The sequence below is a fragment of the Sapajus apella genome, unplaced genomic scaffold (assembly GCF_009761245.1).
Source record: "Sapajus apella isolate SASKATOON/1434 unplaced genomic scaffold, GSC_monkey_1.0 scaffold58, whole genome shotgun sequence".
Lineage (NCBI taxonomy): Eukaryota > Metazoa > Chordata > Mammalia > Primates > Cebidae > Sapajus > Sapajus apella.
Genome location: NW_022436998.1, coordinates 3,731,470 through 3,757,936, shown reverse-complemented (window position 1 = coordinate 3,757,936; position 26,467 = coordinate 3,731,470). Strand labels below are relative to the sequence as shown.

The 26,467-nt window shown below is 37.2% G+C and overlaps 1 protein-coding gene across 4 annotated transcripts in view; it reads left to right on the top strand.

Annotated features, from left to right (window-relative positions):
- BTAF1 (B-TFIID TATA-box binding protein associated factor 1) overlaps positions 1-26,467 on the top strand; it is a 99,575-nt gene that overhangs the window by 19,795 nt on the left and 53,313 nt on the right. For 3 of the 4 annotated variants that reach the window (XM_032245545.1, XM_032245548.1, XM_032245546.1), the window contains 10 exons: positions 7,371-7,534; positions 9,735-9,871; positions 12,485-12,614; positions 12,872-12,940; positions 14,704-14,793; positions 15,370-15,465; positions 15,563-15,739; positions 18,153-18,293; positions 19,652-19,776; positions 22,206-22,326. In XM_032245545.1, coding sequence (XP_032101436.1) covers positions 7,371-7,534; positions 9,735-9,871; positions 12,485-12,614; positions 12,872-12,940; positions 14,704-14,793; positions 15,370-15,465; positions 15,563-15,739; positions 18,153-18,293; positions 19,652-19,776; positions 22,206-22,326 — 1,250 coding nt within the window. The remainder of the gene's footprint in view (positions 1-7,370; positions 7,535-9,734; positions 9,872-12,484; positions 12,615-12,871; positions 12,941-14,703; positions 14,794-15,369; positions 15,466-15,562; positions 15,740-18,152; positions 18,294-19,651; positions 19,777-22,205; positions 22,327-26,467) is intronic. The other variant, XM_032245547.1, reaches the window with a different exon arrangement.

Here is a 26,467-nt window from a genome sequence, read left to right as displayed (position 1 = left end):
CTCCCTTCCTCCTTCCTTCCTTTCTTCTTTTTTTTCCTTTTTTTTTTCTTTTTTTTTTTTCTTTTTTTTTTTTTTTGAGACAAGTCTCTGTTGCCCAGGCTGGAGAGCAGTGGCGATCTCGGCTCATTGCAACCTCCGCCTCCAAGGTTCAAGCAATTCTTCTGCCTCAGTCTCCTGAGTAGCTGGGATTACAGGCTCCTGCCACTACACCTGGCTAATTTTTGTATTTTTAGCAGAGACGGGGTTTCACCATGTTGGCCAGGATGGTCTTGATCTCTTGACCTTGTGATCTGCCTGCCACGGCCTCCCACAGTGCTGAGATTATAGGCGTGAGTCACCACACCCGGCCTAGGTTTTCTTTAAATGTCTGTTGATCTGTGTTTGTCTCCTGATATATGTTAATGATACTAAATATGATTAGTATACATATTGGTCTGGGTTTCCTTTCTTTGCAGCTGGTTGTGTAGATTATTTTCCTAAATAGGACTTCCCCAGGAATCAGAGGACCAGTTTTAGGCTCTGTGTAAGTGTTGGGGTTGTGATCAAGCAGTCTTTTGGATGCCTAGTGTTTTTCTCTCCTGGGTAGAGCAATCTTTAAAAAAAGTGCTCAAACAGCTTTACTGAGATATAATTTATACATTATATAATTCATCATTTAAAGTGTACAATTCAATGGTTTTTAATATATTCACAGATATGTGTAACTATCACCACAGTCAATTTTAGAACATTTTCGTCACTTTAAGAAGAAACCCCATATCCTTAGCTTATTACTCTTTTATCCTCCTTCTTCCTTCCCTTCTCTCAGCAACCACGAGTCTACTTTTGGTCTCTTTAGATTTGCTTATTCTCAACATTTTATATTTGGTCACATACCACATAACAGCATTTCAGTCTACAAACTATATATATACAATGGTGGTCCCACAAAATTATATTACCATATTTTTACTGTACCTTTTCTATGTTTAGATATATGAATATTTACGATTGTGTTACAGTTGCCTACAGTATTTAATAACATGCTATACAGGTTTGTAGCCTAGGAGCAACAGGCTGTACCATACAATGTAGCTGTGTAGTAGACTCTAGATCTAGGTTTAAGTACACTCTGATGTTGATACAACCACAAAATCACTGAAGGACACATTTCTTGGAATGTACTCCTCATTAAATGACATGTGACTGGTAAATGGAATCATACAATATGTGGTCTTTTATGACTGGCTTTTACCTGAGAGAAGATTTTTCAAGGTCCATCTATGTGATAGTGTATATCAGTACTTTTTTTCTTATCTAAATTTTATTACTGTTATAGAATTTATCAGGTTTTTAAAATTGTGGTAAAATATACATAACATAAGATTTACCATCTTAACCATTTTAAGTACAGTCACATTTTTGTGCAGCTGGTCTCCAGAAGTCTTCATCATGCAAAACTGAAACTATACCCATTAAATGTCAAATCCCCATTTCCCATTTCCCCAGTCCCTGGCAACCACCATTCTTTCTGTCTCCATGAATTTGACTATTCTAGATGCCTCATGTAAGTGAGTCCTGTAGTGTTTATCTTCTTGTGACTGGCTTATTTCACTTAACATGATATCCTCAAGGTTCATCTGTGTTGAAGTATAGGACAGAATTTCCTTCCTTTTTAAGGCTGAATAATAGTCCATTATATGTATATAAATTTTGTTTATCCATCGTCCATCAGTGGACACAGGCTTATTCCACATTTAACTATTGTGAATAATGCTGCTGTGAACATGGATGTACAAATATCTGTTTGAGTTACTGCTTTCAGTTCTTTGGGTTATATACTCAGAAGTAAATTGCTGGATCAGATAGTCATTCTATTTTTAATTTTTTGAGGAACTGCCATTAGTTTTCCCTAACAGTCTCATCATTTTACATTCCCACCAACAGCACACAAGGGTTCCAATTTCTTGCCAATTCTTGTTATTTTCTATTTTTTGATAGTTGTCATCCTAATGGACATGATGTGGTAGTATTTCATTTTATAACCAAATAATATTCCATTGTATGAAAACCAGTTTTTAAATCTTTTCATCAGTCGATAGACATTTGAGTTGTTTTTTTACCTTTTATCTGTTTTGAAAAATACTGCTATAAAAATTCATGTACAAGTGGACATATGTTTTCATTTCTCCCAGGTGGATACCTAGGAGTGGAATTTTTGATTTACATTTCCCTGATGTCTAGTGATGTTGAACATCATTTCATGTATTTATTGACCATTTGTATGTCTTTAGAGAAATGTCAATTCATATAACTTGCACATTTTTCATTGGGTCATTTGCCCTTTTATTATGAGTTGTAAGAGTATATATATGCTCTTGGCTGGGCACAGTGGCTCATGCCTGTAATCCTAGCACTTTGGGAGGCTGAGGTGGGTGCATCACCTGAGGTCAGGAGTTCGAGACCAGCCTGACCAACATAGAGAAACCCCATCTCTACTAAAAATTCAAAACTTAGCTGGGTGTGGTGGTGCATGCCTGTAATCCCAGCTACTCGGGAGGCAGAGGCAAGAGAATTGCTTGAACACTGGAGGCAGAGGTTGTGTGAGTCGGATCGCACCATTGGACTCCAGCCTGGGCAACAAGAGCAAGAACCTGTCTCAAAAAAAAAAAAAAAAAAAAAAAAAAAGAGTATATGCTTGCAAATCAAGCTTCTTACCAGATATATGATTTACACGTTTTCTTTTTTCTTTTTCTTTTTTTTTTTTTTGGAGACAGAGTCTCACCCCATCACCCAGGCTGGAATGCAGTGGTGCGATCTCTGGTCACTCCAACCTCCACCTCCCAAGTTCAAGCAATTCTCCTGCCTCAGCTCCTTCCCACAGTAGCTGGGATTACAGGCACCCACCACCACACCTGGCTAATTTTTTTATTTTTAGTAGAGATGGGATTTCACCATGTTGGCTAGGCTGGTCTCGAACTCCTGACCTCAGGTGATCCACTCGCCTTGGCTTCCCAAAGTGCTGGGTTTACAGGCGTGAGCCACCACACCCGGCCTGATTTACATATATTTTCTACTGCTCTATAGGTTGTTTTTTCATTTCCTCTGTGGTATCCTTTGAAGCATAAAGTTTTTAATTTTGATGAAGTCCAATTTATGTATTTTTTGTTTGTTTCTCAAGCTTTTGGTATTATATGTAAGAAACTTGACAAATTCAAGATCATTCACTTACCTCTATGTTTTCTTCTGAGACCTTTATAGCTTTATTTTTTATTTCTTTTATTGATTTTGTTATTTTTTGTATATGTTTTGAGGTTAAGGGTCCAACTTCACACTTTTGCATGTGACTATCCTGTTGTCTCAACACTATTTGTAGAAAGCACTGTTCTCTTTCCCATTGAATTGCTCTGGAACCCTTGTCAAAAATCAGTTGACCATTGACACATAGGTTTATTTCAGGACTCTTAAATTCTATTCTGTTGATGTCTTTTTTTACACAAGTACCACACTGACTTAATTGTTGCATCATAGTAAGTTTTGAAATCGAGACACGTGAGCCTCCAACTTTGTTTCTGTTCTTCAAGATTTGGTTACTCTCAATCTCTTGCATTTCCATATGAATTTTAGGACCAGTCTGACAATGTTTGCAAAAAAAGCCAGCTGGGATTTTGATAGCAATTGTGTTGAATCTTTATTTGTATTTGGAAAATATTAGTATATGAACAATATCTATTCTTACAATGCATGAACATTTTCATTTACTTAGTTTTTAAATTTTTTCACTATATTTTATAGTTTGTAGAATACAAGTTGCTATCATAAATAGAATTTTTTTTTAATTTCGTATTTGGGCTTTTGTTTCTTTATATCTTTTCTTCTCTTTGTTCTTTAGATTGGGCACTTTGTATTGCTTTAAGTTCACTTGCACTTTGTCCTCTTATCTTCCATTAAGCTGTTAAGTTTATCCAGTGGTTTAAAAATTTTTTTTTCAGACATTTTCAGTTTTAGAACTATTTATTATTTATTTGTTTTTTAATAGACCGGATCTCTGTTGTCCAGGCTGGAGTTCAGTGCTAATGTCATAGCTCACTGCAGCATTGAACTCCTGGGCTCAAGCAATCCTCCCATCTTACTAGGACCACGGGCATGTGCCACCATTAAATTTAAATTTAATTAAATTTAATTTTAATTTAAGAATTAAACTTTTTCATTTAAAAAATTTTAATGTTTTTTCAATTTTTTAATTAAAAAATTTTTTTTAAGTTTTTTTCTGTAGAGATGTGGGTCTTGCTGTTTTATCCAGGCTGGTCCCAAATTCCTGGCCTCAAGCGATCTGCCCACCTTGGCTTCCCAAAGTGCAGAGATTACAGGTGTGAGCCACTATGCCTGACCCAGAATTTCTTTTAAAAAGAAAAATTATATTGGCATATTTTGTACATTATTTAATTCACCCTTTTAAAGCTTATAATTCTATTTTTTTTTTTTTTTTTAAATTTTTTGTATGGATAGGATTTTGCCATGTTGCCCAAGCTGGTCTTGAACTCCTGGACTGAAGTGATCCTCCTCCTGCAGCCTCCCAAACTGTTGGGATTATAGATGTGAGCCACTGTGCCCAGCCTGGTTCTTTTTTATAGTTTCTGTTTCTCTACTAAGGTATCCTGTCTTTCATTCATTGTGACAGTATCTTCTTTTACATTGAGCATCATTCTATTAGTTGCTTACGAATCTTGCATCCTAGCTGGATGCAATAGCTCAGACCTGTAGTCCCAGAACTTTGGGAGGCCGAGTGGGGAAGGAAGATCTCTTGAGCCCAGGAGTTTGAGACCAGCTTGGACAATCTAGAGGGACCCCACCTCCACAAAAAAAAAAAAGAGAAAAAATTAGCTGTGTGTGATGGCACATGCCTATGATCCGAGCTACTCAGGAGGCTGAGGTGAGAGAATTGCTTGAAGCTGGGAGGACAAGGCTCCAGTAAGCCTCACCAGCAGAGCAAGAACCTGTCTCAAAAAACAAACAAACAAAAACCCTGAAACCTTGTAATTCTAACATCTGAGTCATCTCAGAGTTGGTCTCCATTAATTGTCTTTCTTTTGAAAATGTATTGCATTTTCTTTTCTTTGCTTTTGTTTAATTTTGTCATTTATTCTGCACATTATGAATGTTACGCAGTGCAGACTAGATTCTGTTATATTCTTCCAAAGATTGTTTTGCTTGCTTGTTTTAGCAGATACTTAATTTGGTGGAACTCAAAATTGCAAACTCATTGTTCTTTGCTGTGGGCAATAGCTCAAATCTCAATTTTAGCTTTTTAGATTTTAGCTTTAGCTGCATTGTTTGGAGCTGTGCATGCATAGTTCAGGGGTCAACCAGAGATTTGGGCTGAGTTTACAGAGAATTTTGGCCTCCTTCTCTCTTGCCTTCTCTTTTTGGGGTTTTCCTTTTCTACCTTCCTGGGGTTGTAATGGTCCCTAACTCTCTCCTCATTCTTCAAGCCAGAAAGACTGTGGGTTTTGGCCAGGTGCAGTGGCTCATGCCTGTAATCCCAGCACTTTGGTAGGCCAAGGCAGGAGGACTGCTTGAGGCCAGGAGTTCAAAACCAGACTGGGCAAACATAGAAAGCCCCATCTCTAAAATTAAAAATTAAAAAAAAAATTAGCCAGGAATGGTGATGTGTACCTATAGTCCTGGCTGTTCAGGAGGCTGAAGCAGGAGGATCACTTAAGTCCAGGAGTTTGAGGCTGCAGTGAGCTATGATTGTGCCTGCTGCACTCCAGTCTGGATATTGGAGTGAGAGACCTTGTCCTTTGGTGGGTAGGTAAAAAAAAGAAGACTAGGTTTTTAATTCAAATTTTAGCCACCCCACATTTCATGAACTAGCTGTATCTTCAAGGCTAAACGCTACAAAAAGGGAAAACTTTTGTGTATATATATATAGCTGCTTTTCATGCCATTTCCATCTTTTTAAGTACTGACAACTCACCTAAGCAATGCCTTTTTTTTTTTTCCCCAGTGCGTTTAGGTAGTTTGCTTTTTCCGTTTTGGCCAGAGTTTGTTATGTGCAGAGGGTTAGTCCAGTAGGAACTAACTTAGCCATTATCAGAAGCAGATCGTTATTTTTAAAATGTCAATTTTTTTTCAATAAGGTATAACTGTCCTTTACAGCTTAGCTGTTTTAAGGCCAAATTTCTGTTTTTAAATGCCCTTTGGTATGTCCTGTTTTATCCGTTTTGCACTGAAGGATTGAGGATTTTACTTGAGACACTTAAAAACCTGTCTGCTTTTATTCTCTTATCTTTATTATTTGGGATACTGTATAAGGGCCGTATCAGCTCAGAATGCATAAAGGCTATCCTTGGAATAAGTATTTGTTTGTTGAGCTCTTTTACTGTTGAACAAAATCTAGATTTTTTTTTTTAGCCCAGTTAGAGCTTTCATAGGACTTACAAGGTGTAGCTGTAAAAGGAAATTGATTTGTTTCCATAGGGATGAATTCTTTTTTTTTTTTTAAAGGACAGGGTGTCGATCTGGTTGTTTCCCAGGCTGGAGTGCAGTGTTTTGATCACAACTCAGTGCAGCCTTGACTTCCTGGGCAGAAGCAAGGCTCCCACATCAGCCTCCCAAGTATCTGGGACTACAGGCGTGCACCATCATGCCCTGCTAATTACTTTTTATAGAGATGGGGGAGGTCTCCATACATTGCCCAGGCTGGTCTCAAACTCCTGGACTCAAGTGATCCTTCCACCTCGGCCACCCAAAGTGCTAGAATTACAGGTGTGAACCACTGCACCTGGCCTAGGAATGAACCTGAATCTTATTATTTTATATATATTTACTAATTGACAGTTGGGGGACAGGGGGATCTCAATGAAAACTTCCAGAATGTTTTGTTAACTAGAAAGAACACTGTTTTCTGATGTGATTAGGAACAGAGTTTATGAGATGTTCAGAGATTATCATGAATATGGTTTGTTTTATTGGCAGAAGTGTGTTTTAATAGTGTATTTTTTTATTTTGATGGAGTCTGATGTGCACATATTAGAAAACTTCTTGGCCAGACGCAGTGGCCCACACGTGTAATCCCAGCACTTTGGGAGGCCAAGAGGGGTGGATCACCTGAGGTTGGGAGTTTGAGACCAGTCTGGCCAACATGGTGAAACCCTGTCTCTACTAAAAATACAAAAAATTAGCCAGGCATGGTGGCAAATGCCTGTAATCCCAGCTACTCGGGAGGCTGAGGCAGGAGAATCACTTGAACCCAGGAGACAGAGGTTGCGGTGAGTCCGGATCACGCCATTGCACTCCAGCTTGGGCAACAAGAATGTAACTCTGTCTCAAAAGAAAAAAAAAAACATAACTGATTAGGAGAAAATGTATTTCTTTTCTGTTGAAAGGCGAGGTGGATCCTAAAGAGAGGATAGCACGCCAACGAAAATTATTACAGAAGAAACTTGGCCTTAATATGGGAGAAGCAATTGGAATGAGTACTGAAGAACTTTTCAATGATGAAGATTTGGATTATACCCCAACTTCAGCAGCCCTTGTAAACAAACAACCTGTAGGTAAAACGTTTGGTTATTTGATTGCAAGTAATAATACAAAGGGTTTGCTTCATTTTGCTTATGTAATTATAGTTTAAGAAAATGTTATGCTTAGTTCTGCTTGTTGCCACTTAGTGCCACCATAATTTAACATCTTTTTAAACCAGATTTCTGATAACAGATTCTATAGAGGCAAGCTCAACCCTCCTCCCAGACACTGGACTGTTGTAGTAGACCTTTTAGGAGTTACTGGTATTGAAAGATTCTAGTTGCTCCAATTGTTCTTTTTTTGTTTTGTTCTTTGATGTAGGGAAAAGTAATTTTTTTGGGAGAGTGAGAGATAGTAAGGGCTATCATAGTTATGGTAGTAGAAGTCTTTAGTGTTATGATCTGTTCTTTTTTTTATTTAAGTGAGAAATATGACAAAACTTGTGAACAGCAAAAAAGGGGTATACAATATGGAGTAAAAGGAAGTTTTTTGTCAATAGGACACACATTTCCATGCCCTATAGGCAACGCTTTTTAAGTTTCTTGTGCATAATTTCTGAAACTCCTGTATACGTACAAGTGCGTGTGTATGTGTGTATATATATGTGTGTGTGTGTGTGTATGTATATATATATACATACACACACACACACACATATATATACACATTTTAAGCCATATTTGCCTTTTCTCACTTCATACAGCTTAATATATCAATATATTCAGATTGATCATACTCTTTTTTGGATAGCTTCATGCTGTTTTGTTTTGTGGCTATACCATAGTTTCACTCTTTTCTTCCTCCTCCTCTATTCCAGTTCCCAGTGGATACGTTTGTGCTTCTTAACATTTTTGTATGCCACAGACTCTTTTGAAGTGCTGGTAAAAGCTGTGGTTCTCTCTTCAGAGAAATGCACATGTAATGAGATATTACATCTCAAGGGGTTCAGTACTCTTTTACCTGACCCCCAGTGTTGTTTTAGGGGTCTATGGGCTGCATTTAAAATTCCTGTTTTGCAGTTATGAATTTCCTGTCTTGTCATTCTCTTGGCTATTTCCTTTGCTTCAGTAGAGAACGGTTCTATTTGCCTTTATACAAGTGGTACTTTAAACCATTAGAATTTGTAAAGTGTATTTTTTAGGGTTGGGGGCATATGTGATGATGAATAAGTTCTGCAGAATAAAGGGGGAAAAAGGCAGATACTAGAAAAGGAAAAAGAGAGATTATGAAGAGGCCGAAATATAGCAACACCCTGAAACAAACAGAAGGAAATGGGATAGAAAGGAAAGCGTAAGATGTAACTAGAAGATAAAGAGGAAAATAGAATAAGATAAAGCAGAATAAAAATGCAATCACATGATCACAGTATGGGTAATTGAACATGCTGTAAGAAAATGAATGGGCAGGTGTATTAGAGAAAATGGTCTGTACATATCAGATTAATTGGGTGCGGGATAGGCAATGCCAACTTGAGGTTTGCATTATCCAGGTTTATATATCGTGGACCTTTGGGATAAGTTGCTTAAGGTTTATTATTGCCATAGGTCATTATAGCTGCATTGCCTTGTATATGTCCAGTGGTTCTTGATCCAGACTGCAGCAGAATATCCACACCAGTGACCTTAACTGGTTGTAGAAGTATAGATTTCAGTTGAATCTTACAATTAGGCACAGAAGGGATTTTTAGGCTTGAGCTTAAAAATGTAACACACAGGCTTTATAGTGTCTTGTGAGAATGGAAAAGAAAGCAAAAGGAGTAGGCAGTGAGTAGTTAAGAGGAAAGGGGCATATGGGCTAAGTTGGACTGTAGCCTGCTGGACCAATCACTTAAGACTATAATAATTTATTTCAGCAGATGGTGATGATCAGTTTCTTTTGTTGACGTTTATTCTCATAACTTTTTGGTGATACTATTTTTATTTTGAAGTCTTGCCTCTTCAAAGCCTTCTCTGTGGATTAGGATAATACATTTGTGCCTCATAATGTAGCATAAAAAAGTTAAGAAGCTTAGGTGTATCCATTGGGAGTTGGAATAGTAGAGAAGAAGGAGGAAAAGACTGAAATTATTGTATGGTCATACAACAGAAGAATGTGAGGCTGTCAAAAAAGAATGTGATCGACATATATATATATTGAAATTTATACACTTGGTCTTCTTCTGAGGCTGAGACTATAGGCATATATTTTAATTTCAAAAGTTCCAAGTCATCATTCTTTTATTCTTTTAGACTCTTCAGGCAGCTGAATTGATTGACTCAGAGTTTCGAGCAGGAATGAGCAATAGACAGAAGAACAAAGCTAAAAGAATGGCGAAGTTATTTGCAAAACAGAGATCCAGGGATGCAGTGGAAACTAACGAGAAGAGGTAGTAATTTTTTTTCTGCTTATTTACTTAAAACAGTAGTGCTATGTGGCTTTAATCTGTGTCTGCTTGATTTATAGAAACATTCTGTTGACACTATGTTTAACTGGGGAGTATTGTTTGGATTCTCTTACTCAGTTGTCAGAGAGTATTGTTACAATGGACTGAGACTGCTTCCCCAGAAAATCCGCATGTGCAGACTTTTTTTCCTACTAATTATCAGTTTTGAATGAGGGCTGAGGATCTCCAAAGGGGACAGCATTCCAGGCAGAAGGAACAAGTTTAAATGCCTTAAACATGCAATATTCAAGGAACAAATTAGAAGGGCAGTACAGCCTTCTATATTGGGATGGGTGCACAGCAGAGTGGTAGAGAATGAAGTCAGAGAGATGTCTAAGGACCACAAGTTAAGATAGTGCATTAGTAAAATGGGAGGTAATTGTCATGGTGTTACCTCACCTGTTTCCTAAGCTGGGGATATGCTAAATAGCCGTTGATAATCTAGGGTAGTTTCTGTCCTCCTGTTGAAGAAAAGAACTCTGTGGGTAAAATCACTGTCCTCAATTTCTTCATGAGTTACTAAAAGTGATCATCTATGCATGGCTTAGAGCAGCATTTCTCAAAGGGTGGTTCAAAACTATTTCCTTCAGGGGTTCTTTGAGGGGCTTATAAAAAATATGCAGATTCTTTTTTTTTTTTTTTTTTTTTTTTGGATACAGTCTCACTCTGTCACCCAGACTGGAGTACAGTGGCACAATCACAGCTCACTACAGCCTCAAACTCCCAGGCTCAAGCAGTCCTCCTACCTTAGCCTCCCAAGTAGCCGGGACTATAGGTCTATAGGTGTGCACCACCATGCCTGGCTAATTTTTAAATTTTTTGTAGAGATAGGGTTTCCCTGTGTTGCCTATGCTGGTATCGAACACCTTGGCTCAACTGATCCTCCTGCCTGGGCCTCCCAAAGCATTGGGATTATTATTTTGAGCCATCAGACCTGGCCAAAAATGCATGTTCTTGGGCCCCACTCAGATCTGTTAAAAAAGAATCTTTAATGGTGTTCAGGAAATGTTTGTGTAAATGCTGAATTAATTAAAGCCTCTGAAAATAGGGTTTGCAGATAACAGAACTTTTTGTTATATGTATTCACATAAAGCTAAAAAGTGTTTAGGTTTAAAAGCCAGGCACAAAGGGGGATAAATAAACATCTACTTGGTAGAAATTTATACTTGGGATTAAGTCTTTAACTGTAGACTTTTTATTTAGCTTGTTAATGACAAGATTTTTTAGAAGTTAACAGCTCATTAAGATCATAGAGTAACCTAATAAGTGTTTCTACTGGTTTTTATTCATACAAGCACTTTTAGCCAAAGATTTGAATGTTGGAAATATTAGACTTTATTTTTCAGAGTTCGTGAGTCATTCATTTCACAAACATTTATTAAATACCTTCTATTTACCAGATATTGTTCTAGGCCCTGAGGATACAAGTGAATAAACTAGATAAGAATTCCTGCCTTTGTGGGTTACAGTCTGGAGGGAGAGAAAGATGGGAAATAAATAAACAAAATATAGTATGTGTGTATATATAAAATATAGATCATGTTAATGATAAGAGTTAAAGAAAAGAAGATAAAACAGGGAAGAAACGTGAAATATGTTTGGGGTATAGAGTTTGTAATTTTAGATAGGATGGTCTGGGAGGGCTTAATAGACGTGACTTTTGAGTAACAATCTGAAGAAATGAGAGTGCTAGTCCTGTGAATATCTAGGAAAAGACATTACAAATAGAGGAAATTACAAGGACAAATGCCTGGCAGGGGAAACAAGCCTAACAAGTTCAGGGACTTAGGGTGACCTACTAATGTGGCTAGATGTGGAGGTAATTAAAGGAAGAGTAATAGGAGATGAGGAGAGGGAGGCTCAGATTTCTTTTATCACCTTATGGAAAAAATGGCTGACCAAATAAATTTCACTATTAAGGTGGAGAGAGGGGAGATGTATTTGTAGAAAATAATGCTGTATGTGCTTTAAAATGTGCTAAGTTTTTCTTTTCTAAATACTGAATAAAAGTTGTTTCGCTTGTCCTCTCCTTTCCAATATTAGGCTAGTCTCAATATTTTTGTTTTTTAAGTCATAATATAACATTTCCTTAAATTATCTATGTGCTTTTTTCATTGGTCAGTTGTTTATCTCTCCATATTTTTCAAGAACTGGTTAGATTATACTGTACTGTTTAGTGTGTTAGTTTTCTCTAGTGCACAAAAGCCTATAAAAGTTAGTATTATGCTGGACCAGATTTAGGTTATAAAAAAGATAAGCAGCTGATTAAGAGGAGGGAAAAATGACCTGTTAAATTCAAGATCCAATTTGAACGAAATAATTCACCAACCTATAGTGTTGTTAGGATATATTTTGCTCAAAAATTTTTAAGCAGTTAATCTTAGTCGTTTGATACATGGGATTTTAAGTAAATCATATAATCAGAATATGGTGTAAAACATTTGTTCAAACGATAGATTCTCTTAAATTCATCATGATTCACGTTATCTTTTGTTCATTCATTGTGGTTCATATTATGCTTTATTCATTTTCTAACTGGTGACTTTTATTTTTTAGCAATGATAGCACTGATGGGGAGCCAGAAGAAAAGAGACGAAAAATAGCAAATGTTGTCATTAATCAGTCTGCAAATGATTCCAAAGTCTTGATTGATAATATTCCAGACAGCTCTTCCTTAACTGAAGAGGTACTCTTGAAAGGCTCTAAAGTATCTATTAAAATTGCTAATAATCTTTTTCAAACTCATGCATCAGAAGAAAGTATTGAATAATCTGTTGATTGAAAGAAGTTTTATTAGTAAAAATGTATCTTCATTAAACTTAATTAAATTTTAAAAGCTTGATTGCTACTACTAGAGCCACAAATAAAATTTATTGAATTACTTAAATTGTTAGCATAAAGTAGACCTTTTGAACTAGTAGTAATTCTGTTTTTCTTATTCAGACAAATGAATGGCCTTTGGAAAGCTTTTGTGAAGAACTTTGCAATGACCTTTTTAATCCCTCCTGGGAGGTAAGATTTCTTCATTACAGTTTCTCTCAGCTATATTTTCTGTCCTAATGAAGGGAACAGTGTCAAGAGCAATATACTTTGTCAGAATCCCTGTTCTTCTATATTCGTCTCAGGACTCAGGGCATGTCATATTGACCTAAATAGAAAACTATAGATTGATTTTCACCTTTCATATCCTTTCAATCATATTCTTTAGTGAATTATTTCTTTTCGTTTTTCCTTTGTTTATAATCCAAAGGCTTGCATATCTCTCCCAGGCAGTAAAAAAATACTTCCTTTCCTATTGGAAGTGGACTATTTTTATTGATCAAGAGCAGTAGTTTCCAAACCAGCTTTTTTGCCTCTGAAATCTTTAGAGAACATCTTGAGCAGGTCCCAATATGTAGAAGAGGAGAAAGAGTGAAGTCCCTCTGCTTGACATTGAGGATTGGTAGTTTCAAACTATGGTCTCTCCCTTCTGTTGGCCTCTGTGGAATTTAAAAAAAAATTTTCTTTAGAATTCTTTTAGTTGCCTTTCCTTGGTGTAATTCTGTTTAAAGTTCCTCAAATCATAACGCATAGAGTCTTAATAAGTGGGCACAGTGTCAGTGGCTTGTTTTTTTCCAGATGACACTGTAGAAAGTATCCTCACCTTCTCAAAGAAAGGTGATTTATCCTTAGGGGTACAGTGATACATTAATCATGAGACATTTTATTTGTGTTGTCTTCTTTTGGGATTCGCTTGTCATTGGTAGCTTTGGAGCTAGGTTTTTTGCTTTTTGGTTTTTTTGAAATGGATTCTCACTCTTGCCCAGGCTGGAGTGCAGTGGCCCGATCTTGGCTCACTGCAACTTCTGCCTCCCAGTTTCAGGCAATTCTCGTGGCTCAGCCTCCCAAGTAGCTGGGACTACAGGCACATGCCACCATGCCAGGCTAATTTTTTGTGTGTTTTTAATAGAGACCAGGTTTCATCATGTTGGCCAGGGTAGTCTTGCTTAGACTCCTGAGCTCAAGTGATCAGCCCACCTCAGCCTCCCAGAGTGTTGTGGTTACAGGTGTGAGCCACCACACCCAGCCTGGAGCTTAGTTTTGATACACATATTTTGAAAATGCATGGGATTATAAAAAACACCTTGAGCTGGTTGCAGTGGCTCACACCTATAATCCCAGCACTTTGGGAAGCTGAGGTGGGCAGATCACCTGAGGTCAGGAGTTCAAGGCCAGCCTGGCTAACATGGAGAAACCCCATCTCTACTAAAAATAGAAAAACTAGCTGGGTGTGGTGATGGGCGCCTGTAATCCCAGCTACTCAGGCTGCTGAGGCAGGAGAATTGCTTGAACTTGGGAGGCAGAGGTTGCAGTGAGCCAAGATCATGCCACTGCACTCAAGCCTGGGCAGCAGAGCAAGATTCCGTCCCCTCCCCCCCCCAAAAAAAATAAAAGAATATATGATACTTTCTTTTCTCTCCCTTGCTATGGATAGTGCTAAATGAAGGTAGAGGTTAAGAGAGTGACAGCAATGTGGATTTATATCTCAGAAGGATTTGAGAATAGCTGTTTTCTTGCTTGATTTTTAAAAAAATTCCATATAACCAAAAACAGTCAAATTTATATGTGTAATTCTTCTTTTGAATGTATTTTGAAGAAAAATACATTCTTGTAAAATTCCACTTAGTTTATTCTAATTTCCTAAAAACCCAGTATCCCTATTTCATATTGAAGAAAAGTTAAACAACTTTTCTTAAACATTTAACCACTGACATTTGCTTCTTGGTTCTTTTCAGGTTCGACATGGTGCAGGCACTGGACTTAGGGAAATTCTTAAAGCTCATGGGAAAAGTGGTGGTAAAATGGGTGACAGCACTTTAGAAGAGGTAAGTGTATTAATGCAACAATTATCACCAAGTATTAATAGCTGGTGTCTTTTTCCAATGTAGAGAAGTAATGAGTATGTGCCATGAAGTAGGAATGAGAGGTAAATAAGAGGAAGAGATATGAAAAGGTAAATATCATACAATGGATTGAAAAGTAGAGTAAGATGAATAAGAGGCTAGCTGAGAGGTCAGTGAGCAACATAATTGGTATAGCCTGGAGACACTGGTAATAGGATAGATAGTAGATATGTGACAGGTGTGTTTGGTAGGAGAACAACGTCAAGTAATTAGTTTCTTAATTTCTCTTGGAGTGCAAGTAACAATATAATACATGAATTTTAAGAATTTTGATATATCTGAATTGAATTAATACTGAAATGGGATATGGGATATGTTTAATATTAAAAACATTAATTGGGACTGTTCTACTTTTTGGTTGTTCGTACAACTAAAGTAATCTGTCCCAATGTTTTATTTTTGATTTTGGATCTAAGGTGTCCCCCCAGACCCCAGTACAAAGTGTGATCTTTGTTTTAAAAAAAAAAAGTTAAAAATATGTATATTATGTTTTCACAGATGATTCAGCAGCATCAAGAATGGTTGGAAGACTTGGTTATTAGACTCCTTTGTGTTTTTGCATTAGACAGATTTGGAGACTTTGTTTCTGATGAAGTAAGTATCATTTAAGGGAGGCTTTGCTCAGTCAAATTTCAGATTCTACAAAATACGTTTTTTGCAAATACGAGTTTTCTTCCTTTTTCATCTGTAGGTTGTGGCACCAGTTCGTGAAACTTGTGCTCAAACATTAGGCGTGGTTTTAAAACACATGAATGAAACAGGAGTTCATAAAACTGTGGATGTGCTGCTAAAATTACTTACACAAGAACAGTGGGAAGTTAGACATGGTGGCCTGCTGGGAATAAAATATGCTTTGGCAGTCCGTCAGGTAAATACTTCAAGTTTTGAAGCGTATGTGGGAGAGTTTTTTTCCCCTCGTAGTTTATTTTCACTAATTACATGAAATGGCCGTAGATTCTTACTGTTAACAGAGAAACCAGTCTTCCAAGATTTACCTTTTTGAGACAGTATCGTAGAGATAGGTGGCGCTCAAAAGAATTTATGTATAAATCAAAAGATGGTTAGTTACGTTGTTTGCTCTTAAGGTCAAAGATTATTTTACCTTTTGAATTCATTGCTACAGTTAATTCAGTGCTCTTCATGATTTGGTTTCACTGTTTTAACTCATTTAAGTATTGAATACATGCTCTGAGGGCTGTACGACATGGTGCCAAGTTATGCAGTATACATACAGCAGTAGACATCAAAGTGTAAATCAAGCAACCCATAATATGGCCATGTACTTTTTACATAAACTGTCAGTGTTTTTTCTTTCATCCTTTATGACAAGGCTTATAAGAAGAAAATGCATGTAGTCTTATTCTTTTCATATAGGGAAATAAGTTCTGAAAAATTAGATACCTTGCCGAAGGTCACAAACTAGTTAGGGTTAGTACTAGAACTAGAAACTAAATGGCATGTCTTATAAAACAATGTGTATTGTAATGTTATACATCATCTAGGATGAAAAAAACTACAGATGTATATAATCTTCTACTTAGAAACATTTATGTTCCCTTAGTGGGTTATTAAAAACTCTGATACATTCTGGCTAGGAATTTGGTTCTTAGATTGGCCCACAAAAACCTATTTCATATATAAATATATCTAAAGTCCTTTACTAAACTAATAAGTGCTGTGTAATCTATATATACACACACATAACATTTTTGTGGAAAAATTGATTCTGATTTCCAATATGAGATGCCAGTAAAACATCTCTTTTCTCTTTCTCCCTACTTCCTCACTATAGATCTAGTAACAGAATTGGGGACTTCCACAAACAGTTGTCTTGACTGAGGATAATGGGTCAGCAAAGAGTGAGTGTAGAGGAAAAAGAAGAGATGTAAAAGTAAAGGAGTGGTTATGAATGAGGGGCTAGAGAGAGACCAGGACCTTTTCTTACCAGTTTAATTTCCCTGAATAATTTCCAGTCGGGACCAGCATTGTCAGAGTGTTAGGCGTTGGCCTATGCATTTCACTATCCATTATGGCTACTTAATGCTCTGTTCCAGTTTTTCTTCCCTTCTCTTGCTCATGTCTAACAGATTGGAACCTCCCTTTCTGTCTCTAAAGGCAAGCCCAAAGGCCTTTTGAAATTTTCTGAGATTGTCTTTTTTTTTTTCCTTTCTTTAACTGCCAAATAACAAAACATTCTTTTGTGACTCTGCTCATAGACCTGAGCTCTCTGTCCAACTCTTTTCTCCCTCTGCTCCCTTCCCTGCTTTTCCTGGCCCCTTTAGTTCTCTTCTTCCTGTGGCAGCCACCCCCCCCCCCCCCCCCCCCCCCCCCCCCAACAAAATCTTTTTTTCTGTGTTCTGCACTCTAGCCTGTGTAGATGACAGCAGAATTATATGAACACGGAAAACACCTTACTGGTTTTCGAAACATTATCTCTATTTCATAGTGAGACCAGTTCTCAGTGAGATTCCTAGTATATGATCACAGAAGTAACCTCTGGAGGCTGGCTCTGTTGGGGGAAATGAAAAGACATTAAATTGGAATAATGAGAAGCAGGAAGAGAATGGCTTTTCTTTCACTCTCATTCTCCCTTTGGTTTTTGGTGTCACTGAATGAGATAATGGAGGCTAGGATTTAGCAGAGGGGTTTGTATGTGTGTGTATTTACACAGAGAATTCATAGTTTTACCTGTAAAACATGTTTTAATGTTTTACGTCTCATAAAGTGCTTGATGCCCTTGTAGTCTTTTTCAAGTGGAATTATTTAGGCTTCTGTTGATGTTATATTTTTGTTTATGTGATTGTTTTCTAGAAGGTACAGTCATAACAATGTTTCCGTCAATAATGAGCCATATATGAAATGGTGATCCCATAAGATTATAATCATTTTTATTGTACTTATAATACTTATTGATTATAAGTATTTTTATTGTACCGTTTCTATATTTAGGCATACTAATACTTATTGTTTTGTTAATAGTTGTCTACAGTATTCAGTTCAGTAACATGCCGTACAGGTTTGTAGCCAAGGAGCAATAGGCTGTATCACATAGCCTAGGTGTGGTGTAGGCTATGCTGTCTAGGTTTGTGTAGGTACACTCATAATGTTCACACAATGACAGAATTGCCTGGTGTATTTCTCAGAATCTGTTCATTGTTAAGCAGTGTATGACTCTAGGTATTAGAATTTAGCTATCATGTGACAAATTTAAATTTTAAAATGTTTAAGCACAATAAAGCATACTATAGAAAATTAATTTATTTTCATGTACTGTTTTACAGGATGTAATTAATACTTTATTGCCTAAAGTTTTAACTAGAATAATTGAAGGACTCCAGGATCTTGATGATGATGTCAGAGCTGTTGCCGCAGCATCATTAGTGCCTGTAGTAGAAAGTCTTGTCTATCTTCAGACACAAAAGGTAAATTATTTTTACAATTTCTTCCTATAGAGTTTGTTTACATTTGAGATATATGGAGTATTAGAAAATACATTGAGTACCTTTTCCTCCTTCATCTTCAATTTTTTTTTTGACCAACAGCCCTCTGATGGATGCAATCTTGACTTGGAAGAGTGAATTGTATCCATTTGTCTACTTTCCCTTTATGTACATAATATATAGGGAACTTCTTGGGAAGAGAGCAGCCATTTCTTCCTTATTTTATTTCTGGTTTTTAGATTTATTGGATTTTTGTTTATTTCTATTTTAGTTTTTGGATTTGATTTTTTAATCTAGTTTCCTTCCTCCCCTCCCCTCCCCTCTCCTCCCTTCCCTTCCCCTACCCTCCCCTTTACTCTCCTCCTTCTCTTCCTCCCCTCCTCCCCCCTCCTTCTCCTCTTCTCTCCTACTCTTCCCCCCTCCCCCTCCTCTGCTCTCCTCTCCTCTCTTGCCTCTCTTCTTTCCTCTCCTCTCCTCTCCTTTCCTTTTCTTCTCTGTCTTGTCTTGTCTGTTCTGTACTTTTTTCTTCTTCCCTTCTCCTTCTCCTTCTCCTCTTCTTTCTAGGGTCTCACTCTGTCACCCAGGCTGTAGTGCAGTGGGTGACATGTAGCCTCACTCCCCTGGGCTCAAGCAGTCCTTCCTGCCTCAGCCTTCCAAGTAGCTGAGACGACAGACACATGCCACTGTGCCTGGCTAATTTTTTAATTATTTTTTGTAGTGATGAGGGAGTCCCCCTGTGTTGCCCAGGCTGGTCTCAAACTCCTAAGCTCAAGAGATCTTCCCAGTCTTGGCCTTCCAAAGTGCTGAGATTACTCATGTGACCCTTCATACCCACCCCTCTAGTCTCATTTTTTAAAATGACTTTTTTAAGGTCTAGCTGACTTTTCACCTTATTAAAATCAGAACACATAGTTGGAAATACACCAAGCAGTATTTTAAGAGCTTAAAAACTACATTTTGTTTTTTTAATGATGATTAGTGTCATTTTAAATGCAGTGGAATTACATAGAGTGGCATGTCTTGTGTCTCCATGCTCTGTTGTTTTCAGAGTTTAGTTTTTTACATGAAATAGTTTTGGCTATTTTGTTTTCTGAATTCTCCTACCCATTATGAGTCTGATCAGGAAGGAAAGTAGAGTTGAATGGTGCTAAAAAGAGGGAATAGAGAATTGTTAAAGGCGAATAGTGTCGCCTTCTTAACTTTGCTCAAAACTGACACTGTCCAAGGTCATTGGAATTGCATATGTTGTTGAATCGTAGTAACCGCTGGGATACCATTTGGCAGGGCTTGTGAATATCTTGTGCAAAACTGATAACTTTTCTTGAAAACTGATCTTATAGGTACCCTTCATTATAAATACATTATGGGATGCTCTTCTGGAATTAGATGATCTAACAGCTTCAACAAATAGTATTATGACTCTCCTTTCATCCTTGCTAACTTATCCTCAGGTCCAACAATGCAGGTAATTATTTCTAATTAGTGGAATAAAGTGAAAAGCCTTTACATACCTCTCCAGATAATTCAGACTAAACATGCAATATTTTAGCACCTTTAAGAATAGTACTGTGTAAGTTGGAGTTGCCAAAGATTACTATTTTCAGAAGGCCTTGTCTTTTTTACTCTCTAGCCATTTGGAGCAGGAGCTTAAAAGATCATTTTCTTTACCCTTGAAATATTTCAGTTATATAATTCATCATCTTGTTCTTTACTTTAGAAATATAATTATTGAATAATATTTCCAGTTCTAGTCCTAGAATGTGGAATTTTAGCTTTATTTAGTAACATTTAGTTAACAGAATTATCATTGAACATCGGCTTTACATTTTCTAAAACTTGCTCCTCTGTGAACTTTTTTTTGGTAATGTTCATCTCTTCAACTTTTGTTCTTGATTTAATTAATTACTTGTGAGGAAGGGAATAGATGATAATGTAATGTCCAAAGGCAGAGATCGAATGAAGCCAAAAACATTTTTCAAAAATTTAGTGTCACCAATTTTCCTGTCCTGATACATGAAGCTCAGCTAAGCTGATTAACACATTCCCTACCTTTTAGAGTGGCCCTTGAATATTATTAGAGATAAGTGTCCTTAAAGAATAGCTTCCTTAGAGATAGAAAAGAAAAAATTATTATGCAACTTTAAAGAATTCACAGGTGAGAAAATTAATTACTGTTCTTATCCTAGTGAGGATGTTCAGTGAATGTTCATATAATTATGCTTATACATGGTTTCTGACTCTATGAGCATCTCCCATGAAACCCCTAGATGTTTAAAAAACCTGTAGAAAATGTTTCAAATAATGACTGACCTACTGGTAGTAATTTAATGCTAAGTTTAGATTAGTTGGACAGCCCATAAGAAGGAATACCAAAATAAATGCTTATAAAAGCAAAAGAAGAGACAAATTGAAGTGGTAGTACATTTATAGGGTTTCCTAATTTTCAGTGCTTCCATTACTAATGAAAGCTGCACAAACTAAATGAGTTAATCTATGTGAAAGCCCTCTTTAAGCTGCAAGATGAAGGGGTTTTTAATTACTGTAAATCAAGGATGGGTAATCTTTTTCTGCAAAGGCTCAAATAGTGAGTATTTTTGTTTTGTGAGCCAGACAGTCTGTCAGAACTACTAAGTTGTCACTGTAGTGTGAAAACAGCTATACATAGGTAATGCATAAGAGAATGAATGTGCCTGTGTACTCATAAAATTTTCACCTAAAAACAAAAATGAATGGAATGAACTTGGCCTATGGGCCTTAATGGACAGTGTCAGAAAAATTGGATAATATAAGAAAGAATATAGTGAAAATTCTACTAATCCATTGTGAAATAATGTAGTTTCCCTTCTTTTTTGTTTCATATTTGCTTCATACATTGTAATACTTGGCAGATACTTTCTTCTACCTTATGTAAGAAGAAATGCAGCATGTTATCTGGAGCATGAACAGTTACACACTTAACAAGACTTTATTATAATGCTTTTATGTATTTTGTGGGGCTTTTTTATGTCTGTGTGTGCATGTATTTAAGTTAGAATTTTATAAATTTGCTAAATATGAAAATGAATACCAGAAGTAATGTTCATACAAACTGGCAAGTAATGAAAATAGTGTTAAAAGATAGGCTGCTGGGGAGGAACCACAAAAGACCAAATAGTTACAGTGGTGTATTATTTTTTGTTCATGTCTTTTTCTGTAGAATCATATATATCAAATGCTGGTTATGAATCATCTCCTAATTCCAAGTAACTTTTACAAGTAGCTCATGAATGTGACAGGAATCCTATGGCCCAAGTTAGTCTAGACTTGGCTTTGTTTGCTTCCCCATTTAAAACTTAGTCTGTGAGAAGGAAGAAATTTGAGTTTTCCTAACTTAGTAGTGCTATACCAGGATAATAAATTTCAAAGTTGCTGCCATATCACCACTTGCTCATTTAATACATGACAGAGATGGCCCCAAAAGAGGATGGAAATTATGTATATCTGCCTGTTGGGATTAGCCATGGGGAAGGAGTAAGGATTAGCAATCCTGATCATATGTAGGCTGACTACCAGCTAGGATACATGTACGATTTTCCTAAGAACAATTATATTGGAGAGTCCTAACTTAATAAAGGTGACTCATGGCAATAGTGCCATAGAGGAACCTTATGTTAGTATATCTACCCTTCTTTTTGACTGCATTTGCTCTGGCTCTTCTAGTGCTACAGTAACAGTTATGAAGGACATTGTTACATGAATGTTGATATGAAAACTGTATTATCTTTTAAGAATTTATTCATCAGAAAAGTCGCATGGTGTCAGCATCACTGCATCCCATGAGAATGATATTTAGATAATGTATCTACAGAGTTTCAACTTAGAATAAGTAAGATTAATTTGTGTCTTCTTTATTAGTATTCAACAGTCACTCACAGTTTTAGTTCCACGTGTCTGGCCTTTTTTGCATCACACTATATCATCAGTTCGAAGAGCAGCATTGGAAACTCTGTTTACGTTATTATCAACACAGGACCAGGTAAGAACTGATAAATAATAGCAATCGTGAAACTTATACAAATTAATTTTATAAAGTAAACCTGATCATTAGCTTACCCTTGTTGTATCTATATCCAAAGATCAGGACAATGTTGGGCCTAGTGGTATGGTAACCATGTAAATGAATACAATCACTGTGAGAGCAGAAATATTTTAATATTTTGTCCTACGTTGTATTCTCAGCACGTGCTTAACACATAGGAAGTCCTCAGTAAATATGTGTTGAATGAATGAATGATTGAATAGTCTTTTCCTGCCAGAGACCTGTCAGTCTTTGCATGCCCCTTGTATGGTTGACAGTTGGGTGGTTGGCAGAACCCATGGCCCAGCTTAGAAGGCTGCATTTGAAGCTCCAGATTACAACTTTTAAAGATTTACCATGGAATTCCCAGGCTCTTGCCTTTATTTAAAGATTTTTCAATCTTAAGAGCATGCTATTTTCAAGGTTAGTGTACTTCAGGAATCACACACTGAAATGCCTACAGAGATCATTCATGTAATATCAGTGTGTAAATGAAGCCTGTGGTGAGCTGAGTAATCCTTGCTCTGTTTATACACACGGCTTCACATAACCCGCTCTTTTTTTTTTTTTTTTTTTTTTTGGAGACAGAGTGTCGCTCTGTCACCCAGGCTGGAGTGCAGTAGTGCGATCTCGGCTCACTGCAACCTTTGCCTCCTGGCTTTAAGCAACTCTCCTGCCTCACCTCCTGACTAGCTGGGACTACAGGTGCACACCACCCTGTCGAGCTAATTTTTTGCATTTTTAGTAGAGATGGGGTTTCACCATGTTAGCCAGGATGGTTTCAACCTCATGACCTCGTGATCTGCCTGCCTCGGCTTCCCAAAGTGCTGGGATTACAGGCATGAACCACCGAACCTGGCCTGCACATTCCCATTCTTTTTTTTTTTTTTTTTTTTTTTTGAGATGGAGTTTCACTCATGTTACCCAGGCTGGAGTGCAATGGCGCGATCTTGGCTCACCGCAACCTCCGCCTCCTGGGTTCAGGCAATTCTCCTGCCTCAGCCTCCTGAGTAGCTGGGATTACAGGCACGCACCACCATGCCCAGCTAATTTTTTGTAGTTTTAGTAGAGACGGGGTTTCACCATGTTGACCAGGATGGTCTCGATCTCTTGACCTCGTGATCCACCCGCCTCGGCCTCCCAAAGTGCTGGGATTACAGGCTTGAGCCACCGCGCCCGGCCCCATTCTTTAACCTTATAGGTCAAACAAAATACCTAGATTTAGGGAGCTATCAATTAGAAATTCATTCTTCTAGCATGCTGTTAATACATAGGCACTAAAGTTTGGGCCAGTCATCTTTTAAAAATAGTGACTAAGTAGCAAGTAAGTGCCTTATTTGTGTTCACTAACCACACATTCTCATGTGAATTAGGAACATTTTGTGTAGACTTGCTTTAACATGCAGCATGATACTGTGTTGAACTTCTGTGAATAAACATCTGTAAATTTTTTTTATGCATTATCCTTTTGGTTTTGTCTAATCCACATCTCTGAGGATCAACTGTCAGGTCTGTTTTCTAATTCTCAGTTGATCAGGCATGGGCTGATATGACAATTGGCATGGGTTATTCTTAATTTTCATTTTATTTTTCCTTTAATTTTATGATTTTTGCCTAAACATTTGTGAATTCTTAAATCCATTTTATATAGACCTCTTACCAGATATTTTCCTTTCATGTGGTTCTTTTAGTATAAGTGGATTTTATTTTTAATAGCGGTTTTAAATTTACAGAAAAAAAATTGAGGGAAAAGTACAAGTTCCTATACACCCTTTTATCCCTCCTACTCACACATAGTTCCCCTTAATAATATCAGGCATTAGCGTGGTACATTTATAAAACTGATGAGCCGGCCGGGCGCGGTGGCTCACGCCTGTAATCCCAGCACTTTGGGAGGCCGAGGCGGGTGGATCACGAGGTCAAGAGATCGAGACCATCCTGGTCAACGTGGTGAAACCCCGTCTCTACTAAAACTACAAAAAAAAATTAGCTGGGCATGGTGGTGCGTGCCTGTAATCCCAGCTACTCAGGAGGCTGAGGCAGGAGAATTGCCTGAACCCAGGAGGCAGAGGTTGCGGTGAGCCGAGATCGCGCCATTGCACTCCAGCCTGGGTAACAAGAGTGAAGCTCTGTCTCAAAAAAAAAAAAAAAAAAAAAAAAAAAGCTGATGAGCCGATACTGATATATTGACTAAGTCCATACTTTACAGTAGGGTTCATTCTTTCTTCTGTAGATTCTATAGGCTTTTACAAATGTACAATAGTGATAATGTATCCACCATTACAGTATTATCCAAAATAGTTTTACTACGCCCAAAATCTTGTGTTCCACCTATTCATCATTCCCTCTTTCTGAACCCTTAGCAGCCACTGATTTTTCTTACTGTCTCCTTAATTTTGCCTTTTCCAAAATATCACATAGTTGGAATCATATATGCTGCCTTTTCAGATTGGCTTCTTTAACTTAACAATATGAAATTAAGGTTCTTCCATGTCTTTTCATGTCATGGTAGCCCATTTCTTTTTATCACGGAATGATACTCCCTTGTCTGTACCAGTTTATTCATTTACCTTCTGAGGACTCTTAATTGCTTCCAGTTTTTGGCAATTATGAAAAAAAAGTTATAAACATTAATGTGCAGGTTCTTGTGTGGGTGTAGGTTTTCATCTCACTTGGGTAAATACCAAGGAGCACATCTGCTGAATTGTATGGTAAGAGTATGTTCACTTTTATAAGAAACTGCCAGCTGTCTTCAGAGTGGCTGTACCATTTTGTATTTCTACCAGCAATGAGTGAGAATTTCTGTTGCTTCACATTCTGGCCAGCATTTTTTGTCAGTGTTTTGGGTTTTAGTCATTCTAATAGGTGTGTAGTAGTATTTCATTGTTGTTTTAATTTACAGTTTCCTAGTGACACATGATGTTGAACATCTTTTCATATGCTTATTTGCCATCTATCTCTCATCTTTGGTGAGGTGTCTGTTCAGCTTTTGCCTATTTTTATTTATTTACTTTATTGTATTTTTGAGACAAGGTTTCACTCTGTTGCTCAGGCTGGAGTGCAGTGGGCACAATCATAGCTTATTGCAACCCTGAACTCATGGGCTCAAGTGATCTTTCCATTTCAGCCTCCTGAGTAGCTGGGACTTACAGGCATGCACCACCATTTTGGGCTAATTGATTTTTTTTTTTTTTTTAATGTAGAGATGAGGTCTTGCTATGTTGGCCCAAGCTAGTCTTTTGCCTATTTTTAAATTGGGTTGTTTTCTTATTGTTGAATTTTAAGAGTTCTTTGTATATTTTAGATATCAGTTTCCCATTGTTTTTTTAAAGCCCTTTTATTCCTTATAGTCTGCCACCTGCAGACTATGTTTAACGTGTAACTTTATTATTTATTCAGTAATACCAACTTTATATTACTGGAAAGTAAGGTATTCTGTATAAATGAAATTTTCAAGTAATTGAAGTGTACTTTTTTTGCCACAAAAAAAAATTAACTATTAAAATGATTGCCACAGTAGATCATCCTTTTCGAGTGTATTAAACATAAGCTAACATTTTTTGGATTCACAGACACCAATATTATTTGTTGGTTATTAGTTTCTATACTTTATTTATTATAGCATACTATGGGAATATTGAGGTACACGAGTCACTGCTTGCAGTGATTGAACTGTTCTTTTTCAGTTGCTTTTGCCTAAATTTTAATTTCCTCTTAGCTGTCAGTTGTGACTTCTCACTTTTGTTAGTCTTGTGATGTGATGCCTCCTCCCTTGTTGTAAAATTTTTACTATGAATAAGATTCCAAGATTGTTATAAATCCCCGTCTGGCCTGGCACAGTGGCTCAGGCCTGTGATCCCAGTGCTTTGGAAAGCTGAGGCAGGCAGATCACTTGAGGCCAGGAGTTCGAGACCAGTCTGGGCAACATGGTGAAACCCTGTCTCTACCAAAAATACCAAAATTAGCTGGGCATGGTGTTGTGTGCCTGTAACCTCAGCTACTTGGGAGGCTGAGGCATGAGAATCGCTTGAACCCGGGAGGCAGAGGCTGTAGTGAGCCAAGATTACACTACTGCACTCCAGCCTGGACATCAGAGAGA